This window comes from Notechis scutatus, chromosome 6 (genome assembly GCF_049901735.1).
Source record: "Notechis scutatus isolate UNSWTSFEM ecotype Mainland chromosome 6, rNotScu1.2, whole genome shotgun sequence".
Classification (NCBI taxonomy): Eukaryota; Metazoa; Chordata; class Lepidosauria; order Squamata; family Elapidae; genus Notechis; species Notechis scutatus.
In genome coordinates this window covers 68,257,950-68,271,626 of record NC_142014.1, presented here as the reverse complement: position 1 = coordinate 68,271,626, position 13,677 = coordinate 68,257,950, and the positions used below count along the sequence as shown (strand labels likewise).

The following is a 13,677-nucleotide window of genomic DNA, read 5'->3' as shown; positions in this document are numbered from 1 at the left end:
ACATTTTGCTATGTAATATGTGAGTATGGAGTTAGCAGTCCTTAAAAAAACATAAAATTTATCCGTATAGCCTTCATATTTGGAAATGATTCAAGTAATCAGATTGTGTCTTAAGGCAAGATAAAAAGGACACCGTTATGAAGACATGAATGAGAGTTTCTACCACCCTAGGTTCCACAGGGGCAAAGTCTCTGCAAATAGGGAGCCCCATGGAATTTTCCTGCCAGTAGAGCTAATGAAAAGTCATCAGAATGGGTTCTGGAAAAGGCCCAGCTATATTTGTATAGGGTTATATTGTACCACAGTAGGGGCATTGCATCTGTCTAACATATGGCAATTAAAGGTGCTGGTGATGTCACTTTGACAATTAATGTCCCTGATTTTCTCTTTTACTATTATTTTTACCTTCTCCAGGGTTTTATTTCTTTCTAAAAAAAATTGAAGATCTCAGCTTGAATGCAGCAGCTATGAAAAGGCAAATTCCATGCCAGGTCATTGGAGAAAGGACAGAAAATAGAAGAATCAACATTATAATGCTTTCATATGAATCTGTCATATACCGACATATGGAATACAGAGAGTTCTTGACATACAGGCATAACTGAGCCCAATTTTTTAAAAATTGCTAAGCAAGGTAGTTGTTAAGTGAGTTTTGCCCCGTTCTATGACCATTTTTGCCACAGTTGTTAAGCAAATTACTGTAGATATTAAGTGAATCAATCAGGTGGGTGTTAAGCAAACCTGGGTTCCTCCATTGACTTTGTTTGTTGGAAACTGGCTGGGAAGGTTACTGTCATGCCCCAGTTGGAATCTGATTCCGAGGGAGAGGTGGAACAGCTGATAGGGAATGGGAGTGTGGCTCCGGTGGCTGGGGAAGGGCACAAGCTGGCTGGGCATTCAGAGGAAGACCTAGGCCCAACTCCTCTTCATCCTAGGGCATGCAGGAAGGAACGGATAAGGGAGCAACATGGTTTACAGGGGAGGAAAGGGCCCTGATCCCCTTCATGGGCTGCAGCTGGGAAGACTGTTTAAAAGGGCAAACTGTTGCTGGAAGCAAAGTGTGCATTATCTTTGTCGAGGCTTATCTGGGTTTTGGTGTCCTGCCAACTGTGTGTGCCTCGTTATCTTTTGGAAGTATGAAAGTTATTATCCTGGTCTGTCATGTTAATTACTTCAGCGTGGTTTGTGTTGGTTTTTTTTTATTTCTACTTTATCTGTATTTTGGGTTCGGACTGCATTTCTTCCCTTTGTAGACTGTTTTTGGAAGAATTTGATCTCCCGCCGAGGACAATTGGACATTGGGGGCATTAAAGGGAATTTATCTACTTTGGTGACTTTGTTATTTTTGTGCCACGCCCCGGGTCATCACAATTACAATTGTGATCACATGACTCAGGAACAGTGCAACTGTCATAAATACATGCCAGTTTCCAAGCGTCTGAATTTTTACCATGTGACTATGGGGATGCTGCAACGGTCACAAGTGTGAAGATGAGTCAGAAGTCTCTTTTCTTAGTGCCGTTGTAACTTTAAATGGTTGTAAGTCAAAGGCTACCTGTAATAGATATAGCCCTGGTTGCTGCATTTGAAAAATAATAGAAGTGGAAAACAATGGAGCTGGGGGGAAAAGTGAAGAAGAAAGTAAGTACTGGACTCAAGAAATTACTAGAATGTTTGGGACTTTTTAGTTTAGTAGAGAAGCCAAGGAGAGACGGGATCAAGAATTATAAAATCATGCATGGCATTGAAAAATTACAAAAGGAGATTTTCTTCATTCCTCTTGTTGACAAACTAGAGCTGATATAATGGTTGGCACCCGTATTCACGAGGATTCAGCAATGGTTTTGTAAATGAACGCTGGCAAGCTCTGTTATCATTAACGAAGAAACCGCCCTCAATTCATTGATTACAGAAGAGCATTCAAAAAAGAAACTAGGAACAATATGCTCAAATGTATGTTGGGAGTATATTGACTGTTGATGTGAAATAGTTCAGTTGCTGGAAGTCTTATAGCCCATTTCTTTCTTCTAATAAAATCTTGCTCAAGGCTGCCTTTGAGAGATTTAACTTGAAAGAGGAAATTACTTTTGGTTTTGGGCAGATAACCAAATGGTTAAAGCAACAACAACTTTTTCCAGCCTTATGGGGCTGGCCAGGAAACTACTTCCAATCCACTCCAAGATTTAACAGATGGTTTTATAACAGAGCCCTCTTTTATGTGTTCACAACCATTTTGAATCATAGAACTTGCATGTTTTTTTCTATGAAAAACATTTACTTGTCAGTTTTTCTTTGCAATGTGACGTATAGGAGCCTGACGTATAGATTTTAAGCCTAATTCCTCTCTGTATATTGTGTTTGGGTTGATCCATTGATGTTTTAGTACACAAGCCATACAAGTAAGATCTGTACATTCAATCAACTCTGAAAAGAAATACATAACTAGTTAAATTCAAATAGTGCCATCAATTTGGAGAACAGTTTAGATCAGGTTCTTGACCAGTTCTTGAAAGCTGTTGGGAATCGTAGTTACATACAATGTAGTTTACCATTGTAGTTATATTCCATCATCTGGAAGAACATGAGTAGAATTCAGAATTGTCAGAAGTAGTTTGGTCTGATCTACCAAACTTTTACAAGACTCTTGGATGTTTGGGAAAAGTAAGTTACTCTACTCAACTGGTCACATATGCTAACAAATCAGAAGTATTTTTTGTGAAGGTGATCCAGGTGTGAAACAGACTTCTACTAAATGAGAAAGTCTGCTTAGGTTTGTGCAACATGCCCACACTAAACAAAAATAATGTTTGGTAAGAGTGAGTATATAGTGACTTTAATCCAGGGGTGGGATTCTACAGGTTCTCAGCTATTTGCTAGAACCAGTTGTTGACTTTCTAAGCAGTTCAGAGAACTGGTTGTTGGAAGAAATCTTCTTGCATTCTTGGCAGTATGTCTAGGCTTACTGTCTCCAAAGGAGGTTTTTTTTTTCTTTGCTGGTACTTTCTTAAAGGGGGAGGGTTGTTTTAAGCTTTTTACACTGTTGTTGGGAGAAAATACTCCCCTGTTGGAGTTAGCACTTTGAAGAAATAATTGAATAATGAAGCAGAGCTGCCAGAAAGAAGCTTTTAATGACAAGGAACCAAGATGAGGGACATTCAGCAAGGCTACTTGGCTAGCTAGAAAGATTGACATTTGAACGTGAGTTTACACACCCTTTTTGAGTTTTGGTCTAAAACTGGTGACCATTCAAAGTTACAATTGCACTGAAAAAAGTGACATGACCATTTTTTCATTTTTACTTATGACCGTTGCAGCATCCCCACTATCATGAGAGGCCAGGCGAGGAGAAGCGCCCCTTGATGTGAGTAACGTCGAGTTGGCCATGCCCACCCAGTCACATGACCAGCAAGCCACACCCACCAACTAAGCCACGCCCACAGAACTGTTTGTTGCAAAAGGTGATCCCATGACCCCAGGACACTGCAACCGTCATAAATACGAACCAGTTGCCAAACTTCTAAATTTTGATCAGGTGGCCATGGGGAAGCCTGCAGCGGTCATAAAAACGGCCATGAGTCGCTTTTTTCGGTGCTGTTGTAACTTTGAATGGTCACTTAATGAACAGTTATAAGTTGAGGACTACTTGTACAATTCCAAACAGCCCTACGGTAGTTACCATGTCTCATGTGGAGGGAGGTGAAAAGTGTAATTCAGCCACACCAGGAAGGCCAGCTTTCCACAACCCTAACCCACAGCCTTTACTCTGAACTGATCTTACACGAGTTGATTTGCTTGTGTTTGACTTCATTTATTTATTTAGCGTATGGCATGTGTTAGCCAGGGATCACCAAGGTGGCTGGCTGCCTCTGTGAAAGGAATTTTTTTGGGCAGTGTTATCTTTACCTGCATGGGTGGGACACCTGATTGCCAGTAGGCAATCGGGGGAGGTTCCTTTCTTGTCCCTCCGCAGTTTATTCATCTGACTGGAATCGAACTGCCACGCTGCCGACCTCAGCGGTGCACAGGCCCAGCATCTTACCACTTGAGCCACTGCGGCCCCCATGCTTGGCTAATTTGTATAGATGTTCTCTTGGCTAAGCCCAGCACTATATGTATTATGCTAAGAGCAATGTGAATCAAACATGCCATTGCTTTGCAATAGATATCAGTTGAGTAAGTTTCTGATCTAGCAGCCTATTATTTCCTCTTATTGTTAGACTTGTTGACTGTGGCTGTTGGGAGTTGATGTTTAGCAACATCTGGCACAGAGTTTCCCAACTTCAGCAACTTTTAAGATTGTAGACCTCAACTCTCAGAATTCACCAGCCAGCATGTTGAGTTAGAGTGCTGTAGTTCATTCTGCTCACACACACCCCACAGCCATTATATTAATTAATCACAGGAATTCAGGCTCAGTGTCTTAATTGCTGTTGAGTGGTCCTCATGAAATTGAATTGTTAATGATGTTGTGTTATGTAACCCAATGGCTGTCGTTCATTTAGGACTGCGCTGTAAAGATTTTTTTATTTCTCAGGAAGCCCCATCAGTCAGCTCCAGTTCCTGAGTCTTAATGCTCAGCAAGAGCAGATGTCCTTGTTCCCCAAAACAGGTGTCATGCCCTTGTTGGACGAGGAGGAAGACGAACAGCTGACAGGGAGTGGGAATGTGGTTCCGTTGGCCGTGGAGGAAACTGGGGAAGGACAAAGTCCGGCTGGGCAGAGCAGGGAAGAGGTAGAACAAGGGAGAGGGAATTCAGAGGAAGAGCCATGCCCACCCCCTTTTCATCCTAGGGCACGCAGGAAGGAACGGAGAAAAGTGCAATGTGGATTGCATGGCTTATGGGGAAGGAAAGGGGCCTGATTCCCTTCATTAGCCACACCTGGGAAAAAAGTCTAAGTGATATGCAGGCTGCATGCGGCAGCTGCTGGGAGCAAACGTGAGTTTAACTTGTGTTGACTTTGCTTATCTGTGTTCCTGGCATCTTTCCAACTGTGTTGAGTTATTGCCGTGCCTTCACTTCTGGCATTTTTGCTCCTGCCCTGTCAAACTAATTACCTCATTTTACCTTGATTGCACTTATAGTTACAGTTTTTGTTGACCATGTTTTGGACTTGATTCTCTGCAGCCAATGGCTGTTCTGTTTTTCTCCAGCCAGAAGGTAACCTGGACACTGGGGGTAAAGTTGGAGCTAATAAAAGGACTCTTATTGATTAACTGGCTGTGTTGTCTTTGTGCCAGGCCCTGGGTCATCACAACAGGGAAGAAGCTGGCTAGGAAGCTTCCACAAGACCCCCAAGTTGGAGTCATGTATGGAATTAAGTCATGCTTGCTTGAGGACTTAGATGATATGGGACCCCATCCATCATGACTTAACATTATGCAGGTAGTCTATTTATGACCAGTCACTTAGCTACTGTTTGAAGTTGCAATGCATCTTACCTAAGGGATATTTATGACCCAGATTCAAAGTTCCAACATTCACCCCATGTTCACATGACCATATTTCAAGTGCTTGGCAACTGGGCTTCATTTATAACATCTTGTGATCAGACGACCATGTTTAATGAAGGTTTTGCTGAAAACTGGTATTTGCTTATGGTTTTTAGCAAACCCACACCTAGGTAGAGAAAACCATTGGTTCAATTCACCTTGCTGTTTGCTTAATGACCACGGCAAAAAGGGTTATGATTGAATCACTTTACAGCCATCATGAGTTAATGGGCAGGCTCCATTACGGTCATTGCTTGTGGACTACTTGTACATTAACTAACTCAAAACACAGTTCAAATAATGTTAAACATATTCTGGCTTGCTCTAGCTCAGGGGTTTCAAACTCAAGGCCCGCGGGCTGAAACGGGGCCACAGGGTGCTTAGATCTGGCCCATGGGGCCAGCCAGGAAATATCAAAGGACCGACCCACACTACTTCTGCTAGCAAAAACAGAGAACTGCGGGGGGGGGGATTGACCCTGTTTTTGGCATAGATGGCCTCCTGCAGCACACTGCCAGCCAAAACAGGATGCGGGGGGCTATGGGCAGCCCCTGCACACCCCATTTTCAGCCTGGACAGCCTCCTGCAGCACTCTGCTGGCTAAAACTGGGCATGGGGGCACGCCCCATTTTGGCCAGCAAGGTGCTGCAGGGGGGCATTTGTCCTGTCTCCTCCTCACCCCAGTTGGCCCGCAGAGGACAATTACAATGCTGATCCAGCCCTCCAGGAATTCCAGTTTGACACCCCTGCTCTAGCTTGTTAGAAGAGGAAGGTTTCTTAGTTAATTTTCACTTCTTTAGCCAGATCTGGTTGATATCCAGGAGTGGGATTCGAATTTTTTAACAACCGGTTCTGTGGGCATGGCTTAGTTGGTGGGCGTGGCTTGGTGGTCATGTGACTGGGTGGACATGGCTTGAGGGTCATGTTACTGGCTGGGCGTGGCCAACTCAATATCACTCACATTGAGGCATGCATCTCCTTACCTGGCCTCTCGTGACTGTGGGGATGCTGCAACAGTCATAAGTGTGAAAAACGGTCATAAGTCACTTTTTTCAATGGTCACTCCACACAAGCAAAGTACCAGCAAAGGAGGGGGAAAAAAACTCCAGAGAAGTTCCAGAGACAGGAGGTCTAGTCCTGCCAAGAATGTAATAAGGGTTAATGGAGAGGCAGTTTCTATAAGCAACACCAGAATGTTTCCTTCCTGCCTTCCTTACAGGATTAGGCCAGTAATTTCTTCTAACAACCAGTTCTCCAAACTGCTTAGAATGTTAACAACCGGTTCTAGCGAATAGGTGCAAACTGGTAGAATCCCACCCCTGTTGATATCACATAAGATGAACCCCTGACCAATAAATATTTGTAGGCATGAATCATGCTCTAGCCACCCACATAACAAGTCTTCCTTAAGAGGTCTACTAAATGTTTCTTTTTTAAAGAAAATTAGAGCGGAGACAAGTTAGTGCAGAGAGAGGAGCAAACTGTTAAATTTCCTCGCTGCCAAGAACCGAATCAAAGGAATCAGTCGCCACTTCCTCATAATCTTTCTCCAATGCAGACAAATCCTCTCGAGCTTCTACAAACTCCCCTTCTTCCATGCCTTCGCCAACATACCAATGTACAAATGCCCTCTTTGCAAACATGAGGTCGAATTTGTGGTTCAGCCGTGCCCAGGCTTCAGCAATGGCTGTAGTGTTGCTAAGCATGCAAACAGCACGTTCTACTTGGGCAAGATCTCCTCCAGGGGTCACGGTAGGGGGCTGGTAATTGATGCCAACCTGGTGGGAAGGGAAAGGGGAAAAAAAGCAAAACAAAACAGTCTCTTTGAAACACAGAAAAAAAGGCCAAAGGAGTGCATTGCCTGATTTTTGAACTAATATCAGAGTCCGTATTGGTCCAAATTATCTATGTCTATCTATGTCCTTTTTGAATCCACTACATCTCTAGAGTTAAAAAATATGTGTGCTGCATTGGGAGTTAGAAGCAGAAAAGCAGTCTTGTCTTAGATGAGAAGCGTCCGTAAGGAGCACTTAAATTTAATAAATCAATTTATTAAATAAATAAGCCCTCTGGTCCAAAATCACAGTCACTAGCTTTCATCTACTCTTATTTTTACTGCTATTGCTACCTACTGGTAGTTAAGAGATCCTGGCAGTTTTTAATTATTTGCTCCTCACCTTGAAGCCAGTTGGACACCAGTCCACAAACTGGATTGTTCTCTTGGTCTTGATAGCAGCGATTGCGACATTGACATCTTTGGGCACCACATCTCCACGGTAGAGCATGCAGCAAGCCATGTACTTGCCATGACGGGGGTCGCATTTGACCATCTGATTGTTGGTCTCAAAACAGGAGCTGGTGATCTCGGCCACGGAGAGCTGCTCGTGGTAGGCCTTCTCAGAGGAGATGATAGGTGCATAGGTCACCAAGGGGAAGTGGATGCGAGGGTAGGGCACCAGGTTGGTCTGGAATTCAGTCAGGTCCACATTGAGGGCACCGTCAAAGCGCAGGGAGGCAGTGATGGAGGAGACAATCTGGCTGATGAGGCGGTTCAGGTTGGTGTAGGTGGGGCGCTCAATGTCCAAATTACGACGGCAGATGTCATAGATGGCCTCGTTGTCCACCATGAAGGCACAGTCAGAGTGCTCCAAGGTGGTGTGGGTGGTCAGGATAGAATTGTAGGGTTCCACCACAGCTGTGGACACTTGAGGGGCTGGATAGATAGCAAATTCCAGTTTGGACTTCTTGCCGTAATCCATGGACAAGTGTTCCATCAACAAGGAGGTGAAACCTGACCCTGTGCCTCCTCCAAAACTGTGAAAAATCAGGAATCCCTGCAGCCCTGAGCAGGTGTCGGCCTAAAAATAACATCACAATTTAGATATTTATTTTCTACATCCATTTTATTTTTTTTACATTTTTTGATTTCCCGACTGAATTCTAAAGCAGTGCTGTGGAAGAATTTGATATGTACTGCATATTGACTAACTGTAACAAATCTATGTCAGTGGAAATCCTGGAGGTATGTTTCTATTCACTTGCCAAACATGACAAGGAGAATCTGTTCTCTTTTTCAAACTAGAAGTCTGATCATCTCTCTTTAATTCAGCTGCATTCTATTTACTAAGACTGAAATGAAAACAAAGCAATCTAGGAAATGTTGCTAGATGGAAAAAGACTCTTCCATTCCTTGAGGTAGGGTGGAGTCAAATGTTTGTTACTATATCTTGACTAGGCTTGAAATTTTGGACAATCACAGAAGTGTGCAAAAAAGTCAATAAAGGGACCTCTTTGTTGCTATAAGGGCTGTTTTGATTTTTGCAGCTTGTATCTGCTTTCTCTAACAGAAATTCCACTGGTGCCTGATGACTGTCTTCTAAGGAAATCGAACCCTTTCCTTGGGTCATTTTCTAATTCTTTTTCCCTTACCAGTTTTCGAATGCGATCCAGTGCCAACTCAATCCTGTCTTTACCAATGGTATAGTGACCACGGGCATAATTATTAGCCGCATCTTCTTTGCCAGTGATCAGCTGTTCTGGATGGAAAAGCTGGCAGTAGGTGCCAGCCCGCACCTCATCTGTAAATTTTAAGAGATACGTTTTTTAAACTTGGTGTCCTAAAAAATATGACTTGGAAGATCAGAGGCATACATTTGAAAAATTCATATCTAGGAGTCAGAAATGCACTTCAACAGAGATAGCAATACTGATTTCCCAAGGACTCTAAGCTATGGATGAATACAATATAGTGGTCTTTTGGTTGTGGGTATAAGAGAATTTTCTATGAGATTCCCAAGATCCAACATACATTTCCAGGTACAAAAATATAACATGTTTTTAACAATGTTGAACTCGAAATATATATTGACTACCAAAACTGAACAGTAGCACTATGTGTGCTTCAAAAATTATTTGGAAGAATTGCTGCATACCTTGTGAGAGTACAAATAATGCCAGCACCATACACAAGTAAGGTCATAATTATCAAGCTGGCAGGCAGAATTTTGTGATGTAAGCCCTGCCCCTTTTAGGTTAGGGTTATGCCCACCATCTTGGCAGTTTGTAGGTGCCTTGACTTTTGATTGTCACAGCTTACAATGGAAATTCCAGGCTTCGTTATGGTCATAAATTGAGGAGTTCCTGTAATGTGAAAGATGTGGTAGTTCTGTGACTTTAGACCAAATGGATTTAGGCTTTCAAAGATGGTGACCAAACCATGTACTGGAGCTGTTGGTTAGTATTTATATCGATAAAAATGGAATATGGTGGAATGGAATCAGAGGTTGTAGGAGGGAAGGGCTCTTTCTCACAGGGCAAAGAGATAGGAGAGCTTGGAAAGCCTGGTAGGCAGGAAGAGAGAAAGTGTTGCGGCCTGTCAGCTGCCGGCCCCTCCAGCAGTGAAATCAGAGGAGGAGAAGGAGGCGTGGTAGTCAGAGTCAGCATCCAGGCAACCTGAGTGCTCCGAGGGGGAAGAGGGACTGGAGAGAGAGAGAGAGACAGAGACAGAGACAGAGGCGGAGCCTAGGCTGTCAGTCAGCCTTCAGATGGAGATTCAACAGCCCCCAGGTCTGGAAATGGTAGATGAAGAAGAAGAGGAACAGCTGGGTCCAGTGCCGGATGCACGAATGTGCAGACAGCAGAGGACAGGAGAGCAGTGGAAATCCGTGGGTCGATCCTTGAAAAGGAAGAGCCACTGATAACAGATAACAGATAATCAGAGTTGGAAGGGACCTTGTAGGCCATCTAGTCCAACCCCCCGCCCAAGCGGGAGACCCTACATCATTTCTGACAAATGGCAGTCCAATCTCTTCTTGAAAGTCTCAAGTGATGGCGCTCCCACAACTTCCGAGGGAAAGCCGTTCCATTGGTTGATTGTTCTCATTGTCAGAAAGTTTCTCCTTATTTCCAGGTTAAATCTCTCCTTGTTCAGTTTCCATCCATTATTCCTCTTCTGGCCTACAGGCACTTTAGAAAATAGCTTGACCCCTTCCTCTCTGTGGCAGTCCCTCAAATACTGGAACACTTCTATCATATCTCCCCTGGTCCTTTTCTTCTCTTCACTAGACTAGCCATGCCCAGTTCCTGCAACCGTTCTTCATATGTTTTAGTCTCCATTCCCCTAGCGAAGCCCCACCTTAGCTCTAGGGATAAAAGGCAGGGGGCGGAGATGAATAGGTGTGGCATACTGGACTTCTTCTGGTCAGACTTTTGTTAGCCTGAGAGAGAAACTTTTTTACCGGGGCTGCCGGCACTCCTAATAAAGGAATTTTTTGAGTTCACTTCAGAGGGTTTGTCATGTTTGGGGTGCTGGGTCAGAACAGAAAGGTTGAACCCCACTAGCAGTTCACAGAGTACATCTGTAGTTATTACAGATAATTGTTTTAGTCTGGCAAGATTCTGTCTGTCGGTGTATAGCAATAAAGGAATACTCAGAAGTAACTCTACATGTTCTTGATTCGTTGACAGGGTTCACACATTGCACTAAATCAAGATCCAATAATTTAACCTGAAAAAGCCCCAATTAGTTGGGTTCCTCCATCACTTAGCCTAAAACCATAATTTGCCAACAATGTCTGGGATTAGAATAGAATAGAATTCTTTATTGGCCAAGTATGATTGGACACACAAGGAATTTGTCTTGGTGCAAATGCTCTCAGTGTACATAAAAGAAAAGATGCATTTGTCAAGAGTCAAGAATCATAAGGTACAACACTTAATAATAGTCATAGGGTACAAATAGGCAATCAAATCATACTAGGAAACAGTCAATATAGATCGTAAGGATACAAGCGACAAAGTTACAGTCATATAGTCACAAGTGGGTGGGGATGGGTGATAAGGAGTGATGAGAAGATTAATAGTAATAGTAGTGCAGACTTTGTAAATAGTTGGAGAGTGTTGAGGGAATTATTTGTTTAGTAGAGTGATGGCGTTCGGGGGAAAACTGCAAAAAAATATGCAACATGATGAGCTCCAAATTAACAACCATGCTATGGCATAACATTACACATAATCCAATTTCCTAAATCAAATTAAGCCACATCATTGAAGCACGGGGTGGTGGGGGAATCAATAATATTAGTCCACAGAAAGTCATGGAATTTGACACAAGGCATGCTCCTTTGACTCACCAACTACCGTTTGCTCCAAGTCCACCATGATAGCCCGTGGCACATGCTTTCCGGTGCCTGTCTCTCTGAAGAAGGTAGCAAAGGAGTCATCATTATTGAATTTGTTATTCTCAGCAAAGGTGCCATCTGGCTGGATCCCATGCTCCAGGCAGAAGAGTTCCCAGCATGCATTGCCAATCTGAACCCCAGCCTGGCCAACGTGAACAGAGATGCATTCACGCTGCATGACACAAAAAGTATAACATTTAGATGACACATAACACATTATTTTGTGCCCTTCCTCTGGAATCCCTTAAATTAAGTTGCACGCACATAGCTTAGAAAAGGCTAGTTAAGGATTTAGTATCCAAATACAGCCACATGAGCTGAGCAAATCTACAAGTGAATACATGTGATATGACTGATTGCTGGACATTGATCATATGGTGATGGGCCCTGAAAACATAAATGAGTGAATTTACATACCACATGTATCTTTGGTTTATTTAACTGTTTAGTTAAATAAGCCATAATTGATTCAATTCACACAACGTATTAAACTATAATGCATGCCATGTTTTGCTGTTTGAAATGTCAATAAAATTCAGTCCCGAATTTATGCCAACTAATACAATCATAGGCTTCCAGGAAAAATCAATTTGAGGTCATATGTGCCATCACACAAAAACAAGAATTGTGTGGTCAGTGCAGAACACCTGCTGTTTGGATATACCTAAATCTGAACCCTGTTTAAAAATGTTCAGAAATTGTTCTTTGTGTTGAACTGAAATCCTTAATTTGGTGATGTAAACCTGTTTGGATCACCTTCTTTTCTTCTTTGTATCTCCATGCTGAGCAGAAGTTAAATGTCAACCAAAGTAATCAAATTTTCTATCCCCATCATCTCCAAGATAGCATTCTCCAGATGTCTTGGTCTCCCATCATCCCTAAATAACAAGCTGGATCGGGGTCTCTGAGGCTGGAACAAGGGCAATACAATCCAGTTGTGGAAGAGTTATCCAATGAGCATTCTAGGTCTCTAGGACCTCTCTCTATTCCATTTTTCACCTGGACTGATTCTCTAACAGCCTATCTACTCCATCTCTTTAGGCACAGTCAAGGGTCAAGGACAAATGGAGGAGGGCTTCTCTTTTCCTGACCCAGCTTCCCGGGCACTTGGGCAGTTCCCTACTCACCATGGCGCTTTCAGTGGTGCTCACGTCCCTTCTAGACTAGTACAGCAGCTATGGATGTTGATGCTCCCACTGCTGTCTTGCTTCTAAGCAGCTTGGCAACAAGGAGCTCAGTCCATGCATGGTACCTCCAGAAAGTATCTTTGAGCATCATAGTGCAGGAGGAGGTCACAATCACCCCTGGCAACCTCTCCTGCTTTCTTGCCCATTGACATCAATAGACAGTCACCCAGTTTTTGGAGGTGGGTTTCATAGGATCCATCTGCACTATATTAATTCAAAAAGTGTATCTTCTCCATCTTCAGCTTGTTTTATGAAATCACTTAAGTGCTCACATGCATAGACAAAAATGCACAAAAAAAACCCCATTCCATCTTCTCCCCACACTTTATGGATTCCAATAAAAGCATATGAGAACCCCATGGTTCAAAAACACAGTTTCTGGTGGGTTTTCTTATCTGAACATAACGTAAAGATCTGTCTCACTATCACTGAATGCTGGTCTCGTTTTCATCCACAATTCATTCTAGGACAAAGATCCTGAGCTCTGAGCTCCACCAGGCTGTATCCAAGATGGGTAGCTCTTGTATGACAGCACAGCAATTAGAGAATCAGCCAAATAGGAAAATTAACGAGTTTCACCATTGCTTTGCTCAGACAGTTTTAATTAAGAAGCAACTGAGGAACATTCAATCATACTTTCATCTGAACTGGCTTTAAAAGCAGTTAGATTTACTATTCTGTGAGCTGAAATGTACAGCAAAGCATGCTTTGGTCTGTGCCCTAACATCAGCTGGGATGAGGTCTTGTGGGAATGGGGGCATCCCTGTCCACAACAAAATACATCTGAAGAAAAGTTGGCATTATGATTCTCCTTACCATGG

At 43.0% G+C, this 13,677-nt stretch overlaps 1 protein-coding gene across 1 annotated transcript; it reads right to left on the bottom strand.

The window, feature by feature from the left end:
* Positions 1-6,957: 6,957 nt before the first annotated feature.
* LOC113419345 (tubulin alpha-8 chain-like) lies at positions 6,958-13,002 on the bottom strand. The gene is made up of 5 exons (XM_026678663.2): positions 12,922-13,002; positions 11,622-11,841; positions 8,920-9,068; positions 7,668-8,348; positions 6,958-7,268 (listed from the first exon to the last, which is right to left on the bottom strand). The coding sequence occupies exons 1-5, from the start codon at positions 13,000-13,002 to the stop codon at positions 6,975-6,977; spliced, it is 1,425 nt and encodes a 474-aa protein (XP_026534448.2). The 3' UTR covers positions 6,958-6,974.
* Positions 13,003-13,677: the final 675 nt, after the last annotated feature.

What these genes read in the sequence shown, in the direction of transcription:
- LOC113419345 (XM_026678663.2), bottom strand. Translation starts at nt 13,002, where the DNA reads ATGGGCAAGAAAGCAGGAGAGGTTGCCAGGGGTGATTGTGACCTCCTC. An exon ending in TGGATCGCATTCGAAAACTG is followed by an intron (nt 8,349 to 8,919) that starts GTAAGGGAAAAA and finishes TGTTATTTTTAG; the next exon opens with GCCGACACCTGCTCAGGGCT. An exon ending in GGTGTCCAACTGGCTTCAAG is followed by an intron (nt 7,269 to 7,667) that starts GTGAGGAGCAAA and finishes CCTTCCCACCAG; the next exon opens with GTTGGCATCAATTACCAGCC.